Raw genomic sequence first — 22,466 nt, 5'->3', positions numbered from 1 at the left:
GTTCACAATAAATAGTAAGCTATTTAATTACAAGGGAAAATTTGTTTTGAATAATCCAAATGAGATAATGGATGTGACCACAAATAGACCAATTGAGAATAGATTAACCTGTTTATGTGGGGCCTAATGGAAGAAAGACGCAACACATTTTGTTTACATTATTACTATCATTCAACAATATGTCCCTTAACTATGTAGTGGAGTAGAAGTATAAATAAGCAGAAAATAGAGCAACAAAGTTTTTCATTTTCATTTTGATGAATGTCAGACAATGGTGATTTAGCCTATGGCCCACTAATATAGTGCTGTAGGCAATTCAAGTTTTTCTAAAATCTCTAAGCTCATGCATCAACAAAAGAGACTGCTGAACTGTAAGCAAAATTATTGTCTTCACTCAAATCAAATTTTAAATAAACCAGGCTTTCCACCACTGTTGATCAATACAATGAGGTATATAATATATTAAATGTAAAGTTAAAACACATGCACGCATACGGTTACGTTGAAATGGGCAAAAAAAAATAAAAAAAGACGTTGTCAATATCGTTAATAACATTTATGAATGAAATTACTGGGTATTTCCCAACGGTTAATTGATTAGTCTCGCGATACTACACACCATGCGCGTGCGCAGCATCGCGAGAGTCAGAGGAGCTGAGTTGGATGATCATGGCGGAGCGCAGGAGGCACAAGAAACGGATCCAGGTAACGGAACGCTTGATTTAACGCACATTACTGCCAGTGCAAGTTGTAAAAACAACGATTTAAAACCTTGCGCGAGTTTATGAGCTGCCGCGCGAGCTTTGTTAACGGCAGCATCCTGTTGCGGAGCCGTTAACCGGCGGCAGATGACGGCTAACGGTAGTTAGCATTAGCTGGCTAGCGAAAACAAATGTGTTTGTATTTTTGATCATCCTGGACGTTTCCGTGCTAATTGTTACCTTCGTGTTGCGTTGCTAACACGCACGCACACACGGTGACGGTGTTGTTTCACTTTCTAGTGATGTGTCTCTACAGCCCAGCACGTTTATTCCGGTCGGACTGAGTGTAACGTTAAACGTTTTCGAGCTAAGCTGCGTCAGCTCTAAGCAGACGTGTTTACATAACGGGAGACATTCTGCGGGAATTTTAATTAACGAGGCAACACCGGTCATCATATCGTAACGTAACCGTAACTGTGCAGGTAGCTGCGATGTGGCACTGCTTTCAGTTAAAGCGACACTTTCTAGAGTGGCTGCAGTAACAGTCAACGTAAATACTCCAGTGGAAGAACAGTGCTAGTAGTTTGATATTTTCTTTCCATAACACATTTCCAAAATCACACAAGACAGCAATAATTTGATTAACACCAATACAAGTCACCTGGAAAGAGCAGATGATGAAGACATGAACGGGCTCCCATTGCGGCTGTCCATTGAAACATATGCATAAGATCTAGATGAGCAAAAACTAAAGTTTCATCGTTTTGATTCAGACATGAGCTGTGCCCCAGGTCCATGCTGCAGATATGGTCGTGGTCTGAGTGTGTTGTGTGATCAAACTGGTAAGGGGACATGTAGTGGATAGAAGGAAGGCCATTCCCAACGATTGATGCCCAGTGCTTCAAGTATTTAATACCTCTGTATGCTGATTGCATACTAGTTGCAAAACATACTGAAGGGATTATTATAGAACATACTGTACACAGTTGGTATACATGGATATGGGACACAGTGGGATAAGCTAAAGATAAATAGACTGTATGCACTGTTATTGTAGATGAGTGAAAACCATGAATTTGTTTATCACAGGGCATCAAGCTGACATTATTATATATTCCACTTGTTTTAGTTCAGCAGCATAACAACACATACACATTGAGTGGACCACAATGAAAGAGGCCCGTATAGCTTTTGTTAAATCTGTAATGTATATCAATGTAAGGTAAATAATAGCCTCTCTGAAACAGTTTCAACAATAACTGAACATTTGAATCCTCACAAAGGTAGGAGTCCTTGCAGGGTTGTTGTGTTGCATTAGTTTTAGCTTGGTGAAGGTTACCTAATTTACTGGCAACTGAGTGTACTCTTGTCTGTTTGAGTTCAGTTGCATAATGACAACATGCTGTTATCTTGTTTATTACCAAAGACATGGCATGTCTTTTAACACCTCCACTTGACTTTTTCAAATTCCATTTGATTGTGCTTTACATCAGCATTTAGGGATTGTCATTTAACCAAAATTATTATTTCAATGTACACCTGGCTGCCAGTCATTTCGTTCACCGTGATAACTTATGATCTCTATTTCAACAGACCTGCAATAATTACATTAATGAGGGTTATAATTTCAGTTTTAAAAGATCAAGTGAAGGTAGACAAAATATTAGCAACCCTACTTAAGATGACACAATACAGTTAAACAGGGCCAAAAACTACAGCTTCCAAAACAATCATGAAAGTGACTCAACACCTCTGTGAAATACTTCCAGCTTCAAAACCGTTGCATCATTTTGAGGTGGCTGTTGAGGAAGTTCAGTTGCATTACAACATACTGTTATCTCCCTTAGTCTTTAAAGATCACCACGCGACGTTACACAAGAGTTATCTCCTTTTTTGACATGTTTCCGCTCGATTATTCAGCAGCCATATTCCATTGTGTATTACAGTATTAAATTGTTGCAGTTAGTTTCATATCTCACCAAAATGTTACTTGGATATACATTTTAAAGGACCAGTGCAGTGATGTCGGTGTGCAGCACAAGCAATTTGTCTTCATATGGCTGTTGGAGCAGAGTAGCTAATCCTCATGTGATCAAGCCAGGTAGATCATATAGACGGTGACGGGGCTTTTTGTGCTGCAACTGAGCTGCGTGACGGATACCTGGTTCTTTAAACAAAGGCTTGCTTGATGGCCTCGTCTTCCTCATGTTGCTGGCAGCAGCCAGCTCGGCCGGAGAAAGCAGCACTGACTCCCATTGTGCTGTGCCCTCATTCCCTCTGTGTTGGCAAGTGGTTCAGACAAGGGGATGACTTGACGACTATGTTTTTTTGTTTTTGCCACAGATGAACCTCGACCCTATATGGAACTGTTACATCATTAATAAAATATAAAGATAAATACACTCCCAAAACAGCAACATAACCTCATTAGTTCTTATGTTAACGTTATTTTCTGTTTCCTTTTGTCAAGTTTATAACTACTGTAAGTTTTGCTGCTTAAATATCCCACTTCAGGAATCAGCCCCTACTTTAATCAGCAGGTAGCAAGCAGTCACTGCTACATTCACAGCTGTAACATTACCGTTAACTTCAAACACATCGTCACACATATTGTCCCCCTCAACCAGGTACGTGATACCTGGGCTTGCAGTACACTGGTGGAAACACTGACGGAGTATGCCACCATGCAGACACATAGCTGTCCATGTAGCAGAACTGCTTTAACTAATTGATACGGTGGAATCTTGAGGGGATTTCTGGGAAAAAGTGGCTGAAATATTTGTCTGCTAATTCTCCCAGACAGCAGAATCAATGACAGTTTTGGGCATTGGTTGCAGTTCGTTGCAACTGGGTGGCTTGCGGCACCCCTGCATGCAAGGCACTTATCTTGTCGGTTTACAGTTAATGATCAGTAAACGATGGTTAGCTCAGAAAAATTATCGTCCCTGTTTTGTGATAATACTATTTATGATTGACACTTAAATGTAAAATGATCATGGTCGGTTAAAACCTGATTTTCTGGACGATAAAAAAGGTAAATAGACTTTTATACTGTATACAAATGATAGTTTGGTGAATGGTCATGAAAATATTTCAATAGATCCTTTCAATTTTTCCAACCCTAGATGTAGTCTTGAGATTAACTGTTGTCTGCCTGTAGTTTAATGTCACAATAAAGTCAAGCATCGTAACCTGACCGATGAGTGATTTCATGTGCATATCTGTGTTTTTCTGCTCCTGCAGGAGGTGAGTGAGCCCACCAAGGAGGAGAAGGCGGTGGCCAAGTACCTCCGATTTAACTGCCCGACCAAGTCCACCAACATGATGGGCCACCGTGTCGACTACTTTATCGGTTAGTGAATTAACTTCAGCTGCATTTTTCACAGAGCAAAAAACAAAGTGGGTGGCCAGAAACTCAACTCCAAGTAAATGTTGATGTTACTGGGTGTGTAAATAAGCAACTGTTTGCTTACAAGTTTGCCAAGATCAACTAAAGGGGATCTGTGTTCACAAACATTAAAGCAAGGGTTCGTAATGTTGAGAAACTAGAAATGTTGTATGTATGTTCGATTTTATTATTCAACCAAAAAAAAACAATGAAGGTAGCCAGCAGCACTAGCTCCAAAAGTCCCTAAAACAAGCAAAAATATTCATCAAGTCAGCAACACTGTCTGTCCCTTCAGGCTGCCCCCAAAGCCAAACTGATCATTGTGGACCTAAATATATAAAACTAGTGCAAACAACGTAGACAGGCAGGCAGTCTGTCCAATCATTTCATGATATGACATGGCGTTTTCAGGCCGTGAACCACTCTCTTTTTATTATGTCCATCATTGTTTCCCTAAATTTAGCCTCCAAGGCAGTGGACTGCCTGCTGGACTCCAAGTGGGCCAAGGCTAAGAAGGGAGAGGAGGCGCTGTTCACCACCAGGGAGTCTGTGGTGGATTACTGCAACAGGTGAGCCTCCGAACACACTCTGCTGCACTTCTGATGTTGTAGATAAATAATCATTTATAACACGTGGGTTTTTATTCTGATAGAATGTATCTTAGCATTTCATCCATACACTTGCTTTGGTCACTGGTATATACAGCTCTAACTAACAATAACTTTCACTATTGATTCATTCACCAATTATTTTCTTGATTTATATTGATAACTGTCCATCACACTTTCCCAAATCTAAGGGGATTTTTTTCAAATTGCTAGATATTCACTTTACCGTCATCGCAATTGCAGAAAACAGAAAGAAAAAAAAGACATCAGCAATTAATCAATCATCAAGATATGGAGCCCAACAGGCATGAAACAAAAATGTGAACGTCTTTGCTTGCAGTCTTGCAGGGCGGCAAACTGATCTGCAAATAAAATCCTCCACATGACCTTTCCTTTTAAACAGAAATGATATAAACAATGTCGGTGTTAAATAACCAGCCCTTCTCCTTCGTCCTCTGTAGACTCCTAAAGAAGCAGTTCTTCCACCGGGCTCTCAAAGTGATGAAGAAAAAACCAGAGAAAGACACCAAGAAAGAGAAGGAAAAGGAGAAAGAGAAGGAAAAGGAGAAAGAGAAGGAGAAAGAGAAGGAAAAGGAGAAAGATAAAACAAAGGGCGACAGCAGCAAAGAGGAGGAGAAAAAAGGGAAAAAGGACAAAGAGAAGAAGAAAGAGTCTGAAGCTGTTGAAACCAAGAAAGAGAAAAGCGTATGTGACACAAAAACACTGCTGACCTGCATTTATTGATGTTATTAATTGTATTATTGCCTTCTTAATAAGATAGTGTTGTCACTGTTGGAGGTTTTTAGCTTTGATTCAAAAATATTACCAATGGCCATTAAAAAACGAGTTATTTGGTCAAATACAAATGCTGTTTACTGGTTTAGCGGATGAAAATGCTCAGTATGTTGTTACGGCTTTGACAGGGGGATCGATCTGGAACGGAGTGTTGCACAGTTCACAGACCTCCCCCTCACACTGATTTCAGCTCTGTGTTTGTCAGAGTTGCCTTGACTCTGCTGAAGCTGACGGTTAATGGGTGGATATTGACTTTGCTGTACAAAGATCTTTAGAAATCATGGAAAGAAGCTCAGTGCACTCATGGTGTCTGGTCCGGGTCAGTGATAACAACAATAATAGTACCAACAAAGTATGAACAAGTGGTAAAATAACTGGTCAGGGGTTTCTAGGCTGCATTCACTTTCTAATAACATCAGCACTTAAAGGTTGTTTTTACGCTTCAGTTTTTGTGGAATGTGTTGGAATAGTGAGCTTTAGTTCTGTTTTTTGTTATCTCTCAGACACAGCCAGGCTAGATGTTTCCCTCCATTTGCAGTCTTTGGCTACAGCTTCATGTTTATTTAATTTTTTTATTTTATATGCATATTTGTAATGTAAAACTCCACAGTAAGCATAAGCTACAGTTACTCCACGACCTGTCTCTCTGACTGATAAGTAGGTCATGTGAGATCACTGGAGAATATGTGATTTGTAATTAAAATAGGGATATTATATGTAAAAGAGTGGTGCAGGAATGATGTGGTTTGTAGGCCAAACCCGGAAGTAAGCACCACACTGGTTACCTCGTCCTTTGGATTATTGCAGAAAATGACCTCTATGGAAACCAAGTCTATGGTACTTCCACGTTTATTCAATATAATCTGAATGATTTATGAACTAGTTAGCATGATAACATTTTGTAGTCTAATTTAGCCACTTCTTAGCAACTTCCTTTTTTAAGACAGTTAAAAGCTGAGCGTGTTTTTACTGATGTGTTTTATGTCGTAGAACAAAACATCTTAAGCTTGTGTTAACTACAGACCTTATTACAGGCATCCAACCATAAAACCCATAGAAAAAAACGTTATGAGAGGAAGTGCAAAAATGCTGACTGATTTGCAGGTTATGGGGCTCACTCCTGCACCACTCTTTATTCATCTATTTTTAATATTCCTCACAGGACGACAGTCCTGGAACCCCCAAGAAGAAAAAAGAGGTGAAGAAGAAGTTTAAATTGGAGCCTCATGAGGATCAGCTGTTTCTAGATGGGAACGAGGTGAGTGAGCTTAAGTGTGTGTGCGTGAGTTTGTGAGAGATATGAAATGTTTGTGATATGGAAAAACATTAAATATGCCTTTTCTTTAGGTGTTTGTGTGGATTTACGATCCTGTTCATTTCAAGACGTTTGCCATGGGACTGATACTCGGTGAGTCATAGGTGGAAAATACTGAAAGGAGTTTTTTTTTAACATGAACTGACTGGAGGATCATCTGTTACTGGTTGCAGCTGATGTAACTTTTTGTACTCGCACCATCTGTGTGCGTCTCCTCTGTCTTTCAGTCATTGCCGTGATAGCAGCCACGCTGTTCCCACTGTGGCCAGCAGAAATGCGTGTAGGAGTTTACTATCTGAGTGTTGCAGCAGGCTGCTTTGTGGCCAGTATACTGCTACTCGCTGTTGGTAAGTACATGTACTTCATAAAGACACCTTACTGGATCCCTGTACTCAGTTCCTGCATTCAATTAAATGCTCAATAATCCACCCGGAATATTGATCACAAATCAAGCAGCACTTTTAGAATCAATGTCACTCCAGTCATTTTTAATGTGCATATGAAACCGTCTGAAATCTTTATATTAGAGGATGAGCAGTTGTGGGGGGTGTCACTATTCTGCCAATCTGCAATTTGATTTGACTTTTGATTGACCTGTCGATTGGGAACAAGTTAAAAACTGTGTCAAGTTGTTCTAGCCATAACTCAAAAAAATAAATAATAAATAATAATTAAAAAAACTATTAAGTAAAGAATTTTGCACATTTTTAACAAATTACTAAATAAAACCTGGAATTCCTGTTGGGATGCTGTTAATTACATTTTTCATACACTTAATCGTATTAATTGCTGTAAATGTGCTGTTGCAGTTCAAAGTATTACATAATAATTATTTCAATAGAATGCAATGAAATAGAAAAGAATAGATATAAATTTAATAAAGATAAAAAACAAAGATAACAGATGCAGATACAAAACTGTAATTAGTTGTACGTTGCCATTCAATTATCATCAATAAAGTTAAGAAGAGATGCGTGTTTTGATACATTGACTCTCTCTTCAGCGCGCTGCATCCTCTTCCTGATCATCTGGGTGGTGACTGGCGGGCGCCACCACTTCTGGTTCCTCCCCAACTTGACGGCAGACGTTGGCTTCATCGACTCGTTCCGGCCACTCTACACTCACGAGTACAAAGGGCCGCGAGCTAGCAACAAGAAGGGCTCCGACAAGACGGACGAGAAAGACGACGACGACGGTAACAAGGCTCAAAAGTCAGACAGCGACGAGAAGTCAGACAGTGAGAAGAAAGACGGCGAGGAGGAGGAGGAGGAGGAAGATGAGGAGAGCAAAGAAGCCGAGGAGAGTAAAGAAGCAGAGGGTGAGGGAACGGGGGCGGACCACCACTCGGATACAGACAGTGACCGCCGGGAGGACGAAGGCTCGCAACACAGCAATGGAAACGACTTTGAGATGATCACCAGGGAGGAGCTAGAGCAGCACACAGAGGAGGAGGAGGAGGAGGAGGAAGAGGAGGAAGAGGAGGAGATGCAAGAGAGAAAAGAAGGGGGTGAGACGGAGACGGAACCCCAGACTGCTGAAACATAAACTTGTCACAATCCTATCACTCTACTTTTTCTCTCTCTGCCCTTCCCTCTCTTCCTCCTGTAATCCCAGGACCTGCTAGTCCCGCCTCCCTGAGCCTGCCGAGGCTCAGGAGCGGCTCCATCTCTTCTTGTTGAGATCTTCCACTTAAACAGTACCGATAGACCAGTCCCGGGATAGACGGCGGTAAAAAGTAAACGGTTGCGACAGTGGGCAAAAAGAAAAATCTAAAAAAGCCTTAAGGTGGATCTGATTCCTACCACCTAAATGTTATTTATGTTAAAATAAAAACTGCCACCAACTTGTTTGCCTGAGGAAGTTGTCAACAAAAAACCCATCGGAGGGTTTTCATTTCTTTGTCTTATTACTTTTCTCACGTCCAGTTTCTTTTTGTGTCATTTAACTCAATATATTATTTATGTCCCCTTTTCTTTGGTTACATATTACATTTGAATGTGAGGTTAAAGCCCGATCTTAAATAATGTTTTAGAGCCATTCATGCTCAAACTGACCAGTAAGAGAAGACGTGCTGGTTTACCTCTCCCTCCCCATTCTGTCATTTTTTTCTCTGTCGTCTTTGAGCTCCATGTTGTTGGTACAATCACATTACCCAGAAAGCCCCTGTTTCTTTCACCTTTTCTTGGTGTTTTGGTGAGACATCTGGCAGGAGCACGCTTCACGTCCTGTTGAATGTCAGCGAGTCTGATAGCTTTCTCAGGCAGCCCTTAAAGCAAACGGACCTGCTTTGAATCCTGAACCAAGCCAGATGGACCAAATCCTGTAGTTAGTAGTCTAATTAACCTACAAATCGACCACGTGGTGGCTGGATGGAGTATTATGAGAGCAGAGTCGTACGGCTCCTTGAGGTACTTGCCATTTTCACTAAGATTTTTTGTTTTAAACCGGCTGGTGATCATAGTGCAATCCTCTACACAGTCTGAAGTAGTTCATGTTTAATAATGTGGGACTCATCCTTAAGAGTAAATGTGAGTAACTGGGACACAGCCGGCGTACTTCGTTTTCTTTTTTAAAAAAAGAATGCAGCATTTGTTGTACAACTACAGGTAGAAGATGTGAAGTTCACTTATTAACTGTATTTGCAAACAGAACCAGATATAAAGTCAACTCTAGTGCCAAACACGATTACTAATGTCATGCATGCTGATTTGATGCGGAGAGTTGGGTGTGAGAGCGAGGGGTATGTTTTTGTTGATTTGTTCATATTGTAACCGTGTCAAACTCCTCAGACCTTTCACATCGTTGAAAAAGTAAAGATTTAAAAAAAAAAAAAAGAAGAAGAAGAAGCACAGCACAGGGTTGTTGGTGTGTAGCTAAATCAAGATTTTTGGTCTCAATGAAACCGCTAAACGATATTCGCACTCGACTCCCAATCAAACCAGTTCTGTTTAGTGTTGCACAAGCCGTCGTGTGTGAAAATATTGTTTCTGGTCCACTGACCAGACTACAGTTTGCCTTTCAGTCGAAGCCTAGTAGCAGGCTGCCACGGTCCAAACTGTTCTTTCACATCATCTTCTGGCTAGAAATGACTTGGATGCCCTTTTTAGTCATAGTGAGGATTATATTTAAGTATAAATAATAGAAATGTATCATTTATATGTGGATTCTATTGCTATATCAAATATATACAAACAATAATTACAGTCTAAGAAATTATGGAAGAACTTTTCTTTTTATTTTATATTTGGAGGTCTAATTTTTATTCCACGGAGTTTGTAATGTGCATTTTTTTTTTTTTTTATACGATCATAAATAGCAAAATCATTATTTAAAGGTAACATCTGGGATTAGAAAACAGTGGGAATTTAATAGATAAACATATTTGTGTATTTAATTTTATTTTTTACTTTCGTCATAACGTTGAACATGTGATCTGGTTGGTTTGTTGCCACATATGTATCTCTCTCACTAACGAATGGCCAGTCATTAATCCAGGATTAGTCGTCCAGAGGTTTGTGTCACACTGCTGGTTCCCAGTTACTCTGACGTGGCAGAAACAAAACTCAATGTTTTAATCTATTCCACACAGCTTTCTGTACAGTTCTTTGTTTTGCCTAAAAATTAACTCATCTGGACTGCATTTGGTAAATTGTTCCGTCTCTTGTTATCCCACCGAGGTTTGTAGCTCTTTGACTTTGTAACTCACACCTCCATGGTGTCGTTTCTTTTCTTATATTGTTTTCTAATATCTTTGGGGTTTTTTTCTTCTTCAAACGGGCAAAGTGCATCTCTGTGTCCTGAGTTGCCAGTTGCTGTCCTTTTAATATTGGCATAAACACACAAGAGAAAAACAATGATTCTCCCAATTGTTCTTGACTGTTGCACAGTATCGGTCTGTTCTATATTGTAGTATTATTACTCTCTATGCTGCTGCTTTTCATCGCACATCTCTTTGGGAAATAAAAAGTGAAATTGTAAAACATCCATGTTTTATCTCTGGTCAAAAACTGTGTTTTTGGATCGCCTAGTTGTCCACATTTGGATCAATATCATTCTGAAGACTGTCTCATGCAATATTGGAGTATAATTTAATTAAACTGGATGTCTGGAAATATATCTGTATCTTATCATTGCAATAAAAATATAGAAAGCACACAAGTGTTGTCATATTTTCCTTTTGGCATAAAGTGCAGTATGCCAAAAAACATTCTTCTCTTTTAAGGCTGCATCCATAAGCATTATGTTTTCAGGTTGTCCGTCTGTCCGTTAATTTACTATTTAACTAATCAGAGTTTTGGTTATTAAATGTCCAATTAAAAAGAAGCAAACCTTCATGTTAAAGAACCTGGAACTAAATGAGATTTTTTTTTTATATGGCATATTCTGCTGATGATTTTTAAAAGACATTTTATGACAGACTATACTGTGATTTATGGCAAACTATACTGTAACTATTTTATGACATACTGTATTTAAACGTTTAATGGCATACTGTATTTTAACTTTATATGGCATTATATATTATATTTTTATGAAATACTACATAACTTTATAATGATAGATTGTACGATGATTTTACGGCATATTATATGATTAAAAAAAAGCTGTAATATAGTATCCCATAGTGTCCCCTTTTTTTAACATTTTTGGCATACTAAACTACAACGCTATTTCTTTATAACTTTTTTTAAACATGCTTTAATATGACTTTTTTTAATAACTTTTTTCGACATTAAAGTCATTAAAAAGTTTAAAATGTGGTAGTATAGCATGTTGAAAAAAAGTTATAAAGAAATAGCGTTGTGGTATAGTATAATATGTAAAAAAAAATGTAAAAGTAATGTTATAGCATGTTGGAAAAAAAAAAAAAATCATAGTATAGCATATTGAAAAAAGTAATAAAAAAGTAAAGGTATAGTATGTAAAAAAAAAGTAATTCAAAAAAAGGATAGTATAGTCATGAAAAAATCATGAAAAATGTAATGTCATAGCAGATGGGAAAAAGTAAAAAAAAAAAAGTCATAGTATAGCATGTAAAACATTTGTTTATGAAAAAAGTAATACCGTAATGAAGCATATCGAAAAATGTAAAAAAAAAAAAAAAAAAGTCATAGTATAGGATATCGAAAAAAGTTAGATAGCATGTCAAAAAGTAAAAATAAAATCACAGTATAGCATGTTGAAAAAAGTAATAAAAAAATCATAGTATAGTACGCTGAAAAAAATCTGTAACAATTTAGCATGTCTAAAAAGTAATATCGTGTTCAGGGTCGCAGGGGGCCGCAGCCCATCCCAGGGAGAAGGTAGGGTCCACCATGGACAGGTCACCAGCATATCACAGCCCTGACAATCATTCACACTTACATTCACACCTACGGGCAATTTAGAGTCATCAATTAAAACATGCAAGCAAACATACTTCTTTGGAGCCCGACATGAAGATCAGACTGAACAAAAATATTTAGCCAGTGTTTTCCATTTATTTTAACTTTCCTTTCACTTTGACAGTGATCGCTCTACAACATGCAATCTGACATGTAGAATCTAACTTGGGCAGAAAGTTTAAACAACAGTTGAAGAAAATAAGAAACAAAATCCTTTACAGTTGCTTATAGGATGTAAAGTTTACACAGAACAATCACACAGAATTCTTTGGCTGACTCAGTAATATAAATTCAGTTTTAGTCTTTTCAAGCTATAAATATCTCATAAATACTTCTATCCTATAATCTTGTATTTACAAATGTATATTTACAGTCCTTTTTCTACCTATAATCACCTCACGTATGTGCACCTCACATTATGTGTTCCATGTCAAAATATCAGAAAATGAATCATATATATCATTAATTAATACATTGTTATTGTAACTGCAATAATTATTTTTCTTAATTTCTAGTTGACAACATGCTTTCTCCCCGTGAGCAACAAATAAATTACGGATTGTGCTTGTACTGGAATGTAATGTGATGCTTTCTCAAATGTATAACATACTGTAGACACAATGTGCTCACTAAACATGCTATTCATACAACTAATGTAACACTAATTTGGCTGCAGACACACGTGCTCTCACTTTCATAGTCGTGGTGAAAAGTTCACAAGGTCTCAGAAGTGCTGCTGCTGGGGAGCGTCAACTTTAACGTAGGCCAGAAAAGGCGCCTGCTACTTCAGTTTTCTGTGTCCGACGAGTCAGAGACGTCAGCCAGTCGAGCCTGACTCTTGCGTATGTTCCAGTGCAAACACTGAGCCAGGCTTTCGAACCAGTCGTACACGAGGTCATGGCAACAGATAGAGGGCACTGGGTAACAAGATGTAGTAATTTTGATGCTGTTGAAACAAGAAAGCAAATTAATCCTCAATGGAGGAGAAAAAGAATAATGAAACGGCAGTAATGAATGATAGTGAATGAACTGTACCAGTCTCCATGCTGGATCTCCTGTCTCTTCCTCCCGTCAAACGACACCCAGGCAGTGTTCCTGGCGTCAGGGGACAAGGTGATCTGATTTGGGGGGAAAAGTCAAAGCCTGTCAGTTTCAAAGCATCAGTTATATAACAAGCCTACTAACAGACTCTGGCTAGCATGAATACAACGTGGCTATTTTTCTGTCCACAACAGCAAATAATGATGAGAAAAATGCAGAACCTATTATACATGTAAAAATAAATGTATCCATAAGCAAACAGGTGATCAATTACATGAAAACTAAGTATATGAGTGGAGAAACACAACATAAATGTGTTAAATATAAAGTCAGTACATGGTTCTAATGGCCTCAACAGTCTAACTATGGGAGGTTTTAACCCAAGACACCTTGTTTTGTAATTTGGGAAAATACAGTTGTTTGCCCCGTGACTTTCTGTGACACTAAAGAGCATGAAAGCACCGAGCTCAGCACAGCCTCATTCCTTTTCATTTTTACCATGAGCTCCACCCCAGCAGGAACAACAATGGGCCTGAAGGAGAGCGAGTGCGGGCAGATGGGGGTGACCATGATGGCGGGTACGTTGGGGTGGATCATGGAGGCTCCTGCTGCGGCTGCATACGCTGTGCTGCCTGTAGGTGTGGACACAATCACACCTGGACGAGAAAGAGGGAGGTTTACCGTATTAATTCACCGTATCTACAAGTCATGACGGAAGAGTGACATCGCACGACATGAGGAAGTGTACGACCGTTCTTCTTACCATCTCCCTGCACGGAGGTGATGAGCCGTCCATCAAGGTACAAGTCCACATTGGACAGGTATGAGGACGGGCCTCGGTCCACCACCACCTCATTCAACACCTGATCACACACAGACCCCAAAAGTTAAGATGGGAAGGCACTCAAACTCTGAACAATCTTCCTATCTGACTCTCAATTGGTATAGAAAATGGTGACATATGACCATGTTACATGTTACTGTAGTGCCATCTACAGGCCAAATGCCATAAATGTTTTGATTTATTTATCTGCATCCACATACTGTATGTGTGAAATCTGGCAACCAATATGAGGTGATATTGGATGGCATATTAAAAACAATCAAATTAACTTTTCCAGAAACAATAAAATATGTTCTTAACCATATATAAGATTTTAAAAAAGTATCGAGAACGAGTGCAGAACATTTTTGTTAATGTACGCATAGGATGGGACTTAACTGAAAGTTTGTAAAGACTGTCCCCATTGTAAAGGTCTTTATAAATGGCCACAAGCAAATGACTTTCAACGCAACTTCTCTGGCAGTATCCCTGCTGTATAAAGCTAAAAGTCTCTATACAATGAGACGGTCTTCAATATGTAATTCCTTTGTAGACAGTAAATATGAAGCTCAATGTAATCTCTGCACTGAAGCAAAACAATAACTCAGCCAGCAACAAACGCTGCGTTTAAGTCCCGCGTTACAATAGGAAACTACAAGCAGAGAAGAAATGCTGGTGTGAAGACAAGCAGCATACAAATCATGCTCCACGGTACTGCAGCGCTGAGCAGTGATGTCTGATGTACTGACGTCAGCTGAGTGCAGCGTAAACATCCTGCTGAAGGCAGCAGACGTGATGTAATGTGAGGTCAAACTCGGGCTCGGAGACCAGAGAGACCCGTCACGGTCTTTTATTTATCGATGTGACGGGACAGAGGAGAGAGAGCTGCTCTGAAAATGACAAACTGCAGCAGTGTGTCTGTGTGTGTGTGTGTGTGTGTGTGTGTGTGTGTGTGTGTGTGTGTGTGTGTGTGTGTGTGTGTGTGTGTGTGTGTGCGTGTGTGTGTGTGTGTGTGACTGCAGCAGTGAGGCATGTTGTTTAGTTACGGAGTGTGTCAGACCGTGAGCGTCATAGCCCATAAGTATCGAATCTGTGTTGACTGCATTGTTGACGCCAGGGTCTCCATGGCAACTGGCTCAACAGAACTTCATAAACATCCTACTTTTTTCCCTCCCATATCTGCACCCAGCAGCTTTATTATGACTGTCGCCAGGGCAACCCAGCTCGCTCACCAAGCTTGTGCACATTTACAAATGCACTGACGCACCAAGGATGAATAAGGAAAAGAGGGACAGACACACACACACACACACACACACACACACACACACACACACACACACACACACAGAGACACAGACACACACACACACACACACACACACACACACACACACAGACAGACAGGCACGCGGACAACATACAATCACATGAGCCATCTTCAACCAAGAACAACAGTGACCTGAAGAACCATGAAGATTAAGCGTATCAGTCCAATAAGTGATTAGAAAAGAGGCAAGCCTTTGAGAGGCAATATTCATACACGAGGAAACAACAACAGCCGTTCCTGTTGCTGATTGTAGTAACGGTTGTGATGTCTGAGCGGCTCTAATTAAAGAATACATGGGAATTAACTGTCATTTCTCACTGACTCATCTAATGCTTGTTCAATTTCACATTCTCTCTTTCTCTTACTTCCTTTTCAGACGAGTCGAGAAGCTGACAACTTTCTTCAAAAGGTCACTGAACTTTACCAGAAATGACTGCTCTAATATTGACTCATATTTAATTAATATTGTGTTATTGATTGGATAATTGCTTTGTGTGTTTTTGTTTTTAGGTCAAGAAGCACTTGCCCTCCTCTCAGCTAGTCTACCTGTAGCTGCAGTGTGACCTTGCCGGCCTCGCTGTTGGCGTGTCCATGAGGAAGGAGTTCTCCGTTGTGCTCTTGCTGCTGCTGAGGCTCTCCGCTGTACGACTGCTGGCCTGTTCTCTGAAGCATGTCCTTCACCACCTTCACCTTGAGACGACTGCGCAGAGTGATGGCCGCGTTGCCTGTAAAACCACATACAGACATAGGTGAAAAACAAAAAGCACACACGTGGCTTTCACATACACATCATCTATTTATACTACTGAGATGCGAACAGTCTTTTCACACATAGACCAATGTTTCCTGTAAAGCTCTGCTCTACCTTCAAACACTTTGGCCACTTCCGTCTTGTACGACTCAAATTTGAAGGGCGTCAAGAAACCCAGAGAGCCGAGATGAAACGCCATAACCGGAGGGACGCTGCCCTACAGAAAAGAAAAACAGCCCGGACTTAAAAAATCAGTCTGACTCTCACCGGTATACAAAATACTGACGCAATCTGTATATATTTATTATGAAAGATTTTGTATTTTATACTTTTTTTCAAAAGCTGTTATGATACATCTAAATCCATTCATGAAACAGATCATTATGAGCAATTATATAGTTAACTTATTATTCAGAATACTTATAGATTCAGAGTCATTTGTTTTGTTTGATGAAATGTTCAGCGGTCTGACTATGTGATGTAAAGTGACAACTTCATTTCAAAGAATTTCCTGACTTCTTTTTTGCAGTGATCACAAAAATATTACAAGTTTTTAAATAAAAAAACAAGAAGGAAATATTTGTAAGTAAGTAAAATACAATGATTCCTATAGATTAGACGGAACAAGATATGATAAATTATTTTTCTTTCCTTTGAATACATATTGAGACAGTATGAAAAAGTTGGTAGAAGTATTTTATGTGGTATAAAATGTTTAAGACATGCCTGAAATGATCAACCAATCAAAGTGTGATTACCTGGAAGAGAGAGGAGGCGTAGAGCAGAGTCCCATCTCCACCCAGACAGATGATTAGGTCAATGCAGTCAGAGATATCATCATAACCTGCAGGCACACAAAATAAACTGCTATAGTGAATATATTGTTTTCATTTTAACAGCACAAAATAGCATATGTTTTCATTCAACAATGTAAGAAATGTTTCAGAAGACCCAGAAGGGAGATTATGTCCTAGAGGTGCCCCAATGCATAATGTAATGCAGTAATGTATAATCAATAAAAACCGGACAATACTTCAGTTCAACAATTACAACATTAAATAAAAGGTTTCTAAAGTATTATTGCGATCTAAACTAAATGTTGTTAGTAAAAATAGAAATTAACATTTATATTTAAAAACAGTTCAGCATTAACGTTTCTGACTGTTGTGGAGCCTCACCCTCTCTGAAGGTGCAGAGCTGATTGCGGATGGAGCCAAACGCTTCGTCCTTTGACAGCGTAGCGTCATCTGCTACCCTGCGTTCCACGTACACCATCATCTGCTTGTCCTGATGCACCAAGACACGTTTCAGTGACAGCAGCCAAAACACACAGACATCTCAAGTACTTTCTCTTAAATGTCGAGCATACGTCAAACGCGTGGTTTAATATGATGCCGTCGGTATGGAATGTAAATACATGGGTTCCCTGGACGTCTCTGACAGTCTCGTTAAACAAAGCACGGCTTATTTTGGAAACATGTGGCTGAAAGGTGTCGTAACTGTGTGGGGGCAGACTCTGAACATGTCTGGTTCATTTCCTGGATTCTTTTTCCTGGCTGCTCTTCAGCACAAATGTTTCAGTGTACACTTCTGTTTTTCAGGATCATGGCTTTAGTTGACTAGCAGCCAAAAACAGGACTGTGCCATCTGATACATCCACTAATACAATAAAGCACAAACCTAAAACATTTCTTTTAATTATTATTGAGAAACACATTAAACGTAGATTTCTGTATTTGCAAAGTCTTGTACCATGATTCATCTGTACAAGAAAGACATGTTCATACCCAACACAAAAACAGAGCAGGAGCAGCTCTAATTACTGCAGGTGGAGGTGGTGATGGTGTTGATACAGTTGATATCTCACTAGACTACAGACTTTAATGTAATAAAATAATATACCAGAAGTGATATTACAATTTTTTGTCTCAAATCCAGTGTTTCTGTAGCGTTCAAAAATCAAACTTTAACCTTTAATACCAAATAAAATGCTATTTAATACCCCTTTCATGGTCATACCAGGCCCTTCAGGACAATATGGGCAAGAATAATTTATTCTTTCACACTTTTTGTCAGGATTATCAGCAGTATGTAACAATAATTCCTAATGATATTATGAATTATATTAACAGGATTCGGACCTGAATCCGCAGCAGAATATGAATGGATGGATTAAGGAATTCAAAATATTGAAATAGTTTCTTTCCCACTATGAGACGATGAACTTCCTATAGCTTCTGTGGCTTGAAATAGTGAGCGTTTTACAGAAATGCCTCCGGTGTGTACAAGCCACTGTGGGAACAGTCCCACTTTTGTCACAGTTTGTCACATCTCCTGACAGCTCACAATCAGATACAAAAATATTGCATTATTAGCATTAATGTTTACAGCAGGTCAGAAAAAAATACTTTTCATAAAATAAAGATTGTTTTATTCCATGGCCTTCCAAGGCCTTTTTGAACAGAACTGAATGTGGCTTCTGTAAATTATTTTTCTGTTTAATGCCTGAACTTTTGTTCGATAATGTGACCAGTGACACACTTCATATTTATATGATCAAAAAAATTACAGACTGGGTTAATTGGAAATTGCAAATAGCGTTTCATAAAAGAAGCCCAATGGGTCATTCCATGTGAAAACAGCCGATATCGGGGTGCCATGTACATGGTACCTCTCAGATTCTGCTGAAAAGCGGTGAAAATATGCCTTATCTTACCAAATCTTTATGTGGTATAAATCCCTTTAGGATCATCATGTGCTCACATGGTCATTTGGGGGTCCTAATATGGGGTTCCAAAAGAGTCACCTATGCCCGAAAGGGTTTTTGGACCCCCATAAAACCCCCACCAGAGGTACCATACCCTTCAAATTCATTTTGGCAAGAGCAAAGGTCCCAAATATAACAAATAATCCTGTTAAGAATAAATAAGATCATTAACTGGGGTGATAGGGGCACCCAAAAAGTGAAAAATAATTTTGGCCGTCAAAAAAAAAAAAAAAAGGATTTTGGTGACCCACCTCTCACCCAAACAGTAACGAATGTTGTTTCTGAATTGTGTAGTACAAACTACAATGAACTAACAGACCAATTGTCAGCCTTCTATCACTATTAGAACAGAAGTTATGGGCCTCCAAAAATGCCAACAAATGAAATGCAAAATTCCAATGTGTCAAAAAGGGATGTGGCACTTGTGGAAATTCAAATGGACGTCACGGGCAAACCATTTGAGATATTGACCTGAAACTTCAGATTCCCTCGTTTGGTAACATAAGGCATATTTTCACCGCTTTTCAGCAAAATATGTAAACAAATCACGGAGAAACTTGAATTACAGCAAACAGAGGGAACATGACTACATTCTCTGCTCAGGTAGCCATTACCCCACTATAGATTTACATAGCATATAGCTGTTTCACGCTATTTAAATTCTCTGAATGTCGTATAGAGAACCTGTAACGTGTGAAATAACCAAAACATTCTCATCTAAAAGAATAAAAGTCTGTTTTCTATGTTGCTACACAAGTCTGCCAACTCAATCAAAAAAATATAAAACATTTATATAACATAATAATAGTCTTGTACCTCCACTAGAAAACTGCAGAGCTCTTTGAAGGGCTCAACGAGGCTCTCATCTCTGATTTTCCTGATGACGAGCACATTGACGGGCGGTTTATTCCAGGTGAGTCGCTGACTGGCTGGGTCCTGAATGTGCCTGGAAATCCGTAACACACACACACACAGACACACACACACACACACACACACACACACACACACACACACACACACACACACACACACACACACAGTGAGTAAACCAACAGACATATTTTGGACACACCATCAGTGCCTGACAGTATATGTTAGACACACAGAAACAGACCAAAGAGTTGACTGCTAGTTAATCACACTGTCTTGCAATTTTAACTCCAAATGTCACCATACCAGGTCTTCCCTCATCTTCTGACCAAAGTAAAGTAATAATAACATAATAACAGCTGCAGTCACATCTAAAGGATTGACTTCCAAACTCTAAACTTCAGACAATAAAAAAAACGACTATTTCTCTCATCTTTACCGTTTGTCTCTTTCCTCCTTTGTGTGGTGGATCACAGGCATCGTGCAGATAATTTTGTCTTGTGTTTCCAGATTAAGTCCAAGGAAACACTACCTGAGATCAGGTGACAACAAACATCTGTGGTCTGTTCTGTTAGCCATCCCATTTCACGTAACATCCAATCACAGCATGCTCAGTTTATCTTATCTCACACAGTTACACAAGCTTGTCTGTGTAAATAGCATATGACAGCTTGAACACAGAAAGTTCAACCCTCATGCTTACATGACTGAAGTTGGGTTGGGAAGAATACAGGCTTTGGGTCCGAAGTGAGTGGCTGGATATGGTCCATGTAGAAAGTGGGCTCTCCTGAGGGGAGGAGAAAAGAAGAGGCAAGGTCAAAACATCATCACCTCATGTTCCAGGCAACTGAGTTGTGTGAGTGGCATGGCGAACCAGCTGGCAACCTGCAGTGCAAACCTCTTAGGAGAGCTTTCCGCTGTGTCGCTCGCAGAGCTAGAGGGCTCCACGTGCTCCTGTTGGCCTGGTAACCTCCGTCGCTCAATCTCCCAGAGCAGCTGTTCATGACTATCCCCTTGACGCTGTGACCTCGTCCCCTTCCGCCGTCTCCTTGGTGACTTGGCCGGGAGCTCCCGCTGCCTGGAGGACCTAGCTGACTCCAACAGTTGACCGGGGGCCGCCGAGGGTCGAGCCATGCCGCCTCTGTCTGGTCCTGCCAGGGGCACCGGCGATGGACCAGTCTCCGAGTTCTCCATTCTGCAGGGACAAAACACAGAAACATCTGTCACAGAGATTATGACCATTTGGAGAGAAGAAACAAACTATGAGATCATTCTATAAATAACTGAACATACTCAACTAGAGTTAAAAGATCATCTTGAGCTCTAGAAAATTACACTCAGCAGGTTAACATTGAAAATAAAAATTACTTCTAGGCATCCCTGTGCTTCTGAAGACCAATAATTCAACTATTATAAGTGTTATTCATAAAATAATAGAGTTGGGTAATATTTAGTGTGAGCTGCAACTGAGTGCTGAAGGGATTAACTGATAAATGATGAGGTAATCAAAGAAAAACAGCCTTTCCTCCAGTTAACATAAATAGATAACTACGTTTGTCCTGCTGTTAACAATTCTAGATGCTAGATGGAGTGTGTGTTCGACTTTCTTGTGAGAGTTATCGTTATATTCACAACATAAGTGAGGTCAAATTAAGTTTTCGCTGTATTAACTATTTGACCTTGGACCCAGTTCAAGCAGTTAACTAAGACAAAATAACCGACTAACCGTCAGGAGTGAGTGAGTTTATGTAACGGCTCTTGGTCTTTAAATAACCGCTGATTTGTTGGAAGTGGACGTTGCAGTTAGCAATTAGCTCAGCTAGCTAACCGGTGTGAACCTCCGAAGGAAACGTAGCCTTACTGTTTCAGAGAGAAGCGAACGTGTTCATATTGTTAATACTTCATCAAGGACCGAGTGTGTTTAGACGCTCCGAGGGCGTTTGTTTTAAAGGCGGACAGCGCCGTCAAACTCTAAACAAATGACAAGATACTGGCCGAGGGGAAGTGACGTTTCCGAGACTGAGAGGGGGCGTCACTGCGGGCAGATCTCTGCGGCTGCGCAGTACCTGTATTCACTTAAAGGCACAGCGTCGTGTTTGATGAAAACAGTCACAGCCACAAAGTGAACACGAAACAAGTTTTCAATCTGTTCATTATCACATATAATACACAGTCAGGGGCAAATACAACGTTAACAATGCAACACAGAAATTAAACAATAAATACGTCAAAATACAATCAGTAGTGGAAAGTAACGTATTCAAGTTTTGAGGTACTTGTACAAATATGTAGGCTAATACATTTAGTTAGGCAACTAACAATGAATGAAATATAAATATCATCATAGATTAAGCTACCCAGTAGTATACAAATCAATTAGCACTTCCTTCAATTGCAACATTAAAGTGGTATGCACATTAGTCTATCAATGTTAATAATCCAGTAATATGATAAACATTATCCTGAAATAGGCCATTCGGTAAGTGGGTGTCTGCCCGGCAGTCTTAAACGTTGGTCCAAAGGCTGTAAAACCAGCTGACACGAAGAGTGGGTATCTGCTGGCAGTTTTAAACACTGGTCCGAGGCCTGTAGAACAAGCTGGCATGGTGAGTTGGTGTCTACTGACAAATTTAAACTCTGGTCTGAGGCCTATAAAACCAGCTGGAACGGTGCAGGTTATCTGCTGGCGG

General features: G+C 39.6%; 2 protein-coding genes across 3 annotated transcripts; one reads left to right on the top strand and one right to left on the bottom strand.

Moving 5' to 3' along the window:
- Window positions 1–611: 611 nt before the first annotated feature.
- Window positions 612–10,965, top strand: sec62 (SEC62 homolog, preprotein translocation factor). The gene is made up of 8 exons (XM_084007412.1): window positions 612–705; window positions 3,945–4,053; window positions 4,553–4,658; window positions 5,159–5,402; window positions 6,655–6,750; window positions 6,840–6,900; window positions 7,035–7,154; window positions 7,811–10,965. Exons 1-8 carry the CDS (start codon window positions 664–666, stop codon window positions 8,350–8,352), a joined length of 1,320 nt encoding a protein of 439 aa, XP_083863538.1. The 5' UTR covers window positions 612–663; the 3' UTR covers window positions 8,353–10,965.
- Window positions 10,966–12,256: 1,291 nt separating this feature from the next.
- Window positions 12,257–21,769, bottom strand: nadkb (NAD kinase b). 2 transcript variants are annotated; one of them, XM_084006860.1, is made up of 12 exons: window positions 21,503–21,769; window positions 20,675–20,971; window positions 20,480–20,563; window positions 19,720–19,849; window positions 17,315–17,423; window positions 16,895–16,980; window positions 16,251–16,353; window positions 15,932–16,110; window positions 13,996–14,095; window positions 13,731–13,888; window positions 13,227–13,309; window positions 12,257–13,137 (listed from the first exon to the last, which is right to left on the bottom strand). In XM_084006860.1, the coding sequence occupies exons 2-12, from the start codon at window positions 20,968–20,970 to the stop codon at window positions 12,978–12,980; spliced, it is 1,488 nt and encodes a 495-aa protein (XP_083862986.1). In that variant the 5' UTR covers window position 20,971; window positions 21,503–21,769; the 3' UTR covers window positions 12,257–12,977. The 2 variants fall into 2 exon arrangements, with proteins under 2 accessions (XP_083862986.1, XP_083862987.1); XM_084006861.1 differs by having other exon boundaries at window positions 21,638–21,764.
- Between the last annotated feature and the right edge of the window lie 697 nt (window positions 21,770–22,466).

Source organism: Eutrigla gurnardus (genome assembly GCF_963514095.1).
Source record: "Eutrigla gurnardus genome assembly, chromosome: 4".
In the NCBI taxonomy this organism is placed as follows: domain Eukaryota; kingdom Metazoa; phylum Chordata; class Actinopteri; order Perciformes; family Triglidae; genus Eutrigla; species Eutrigla gurnardus.
The sequence above is the reverse complement of the archived record's forward strand: the minus strand, read 5'-3'. Positions and strand labels throughout refer to the sequence as shown.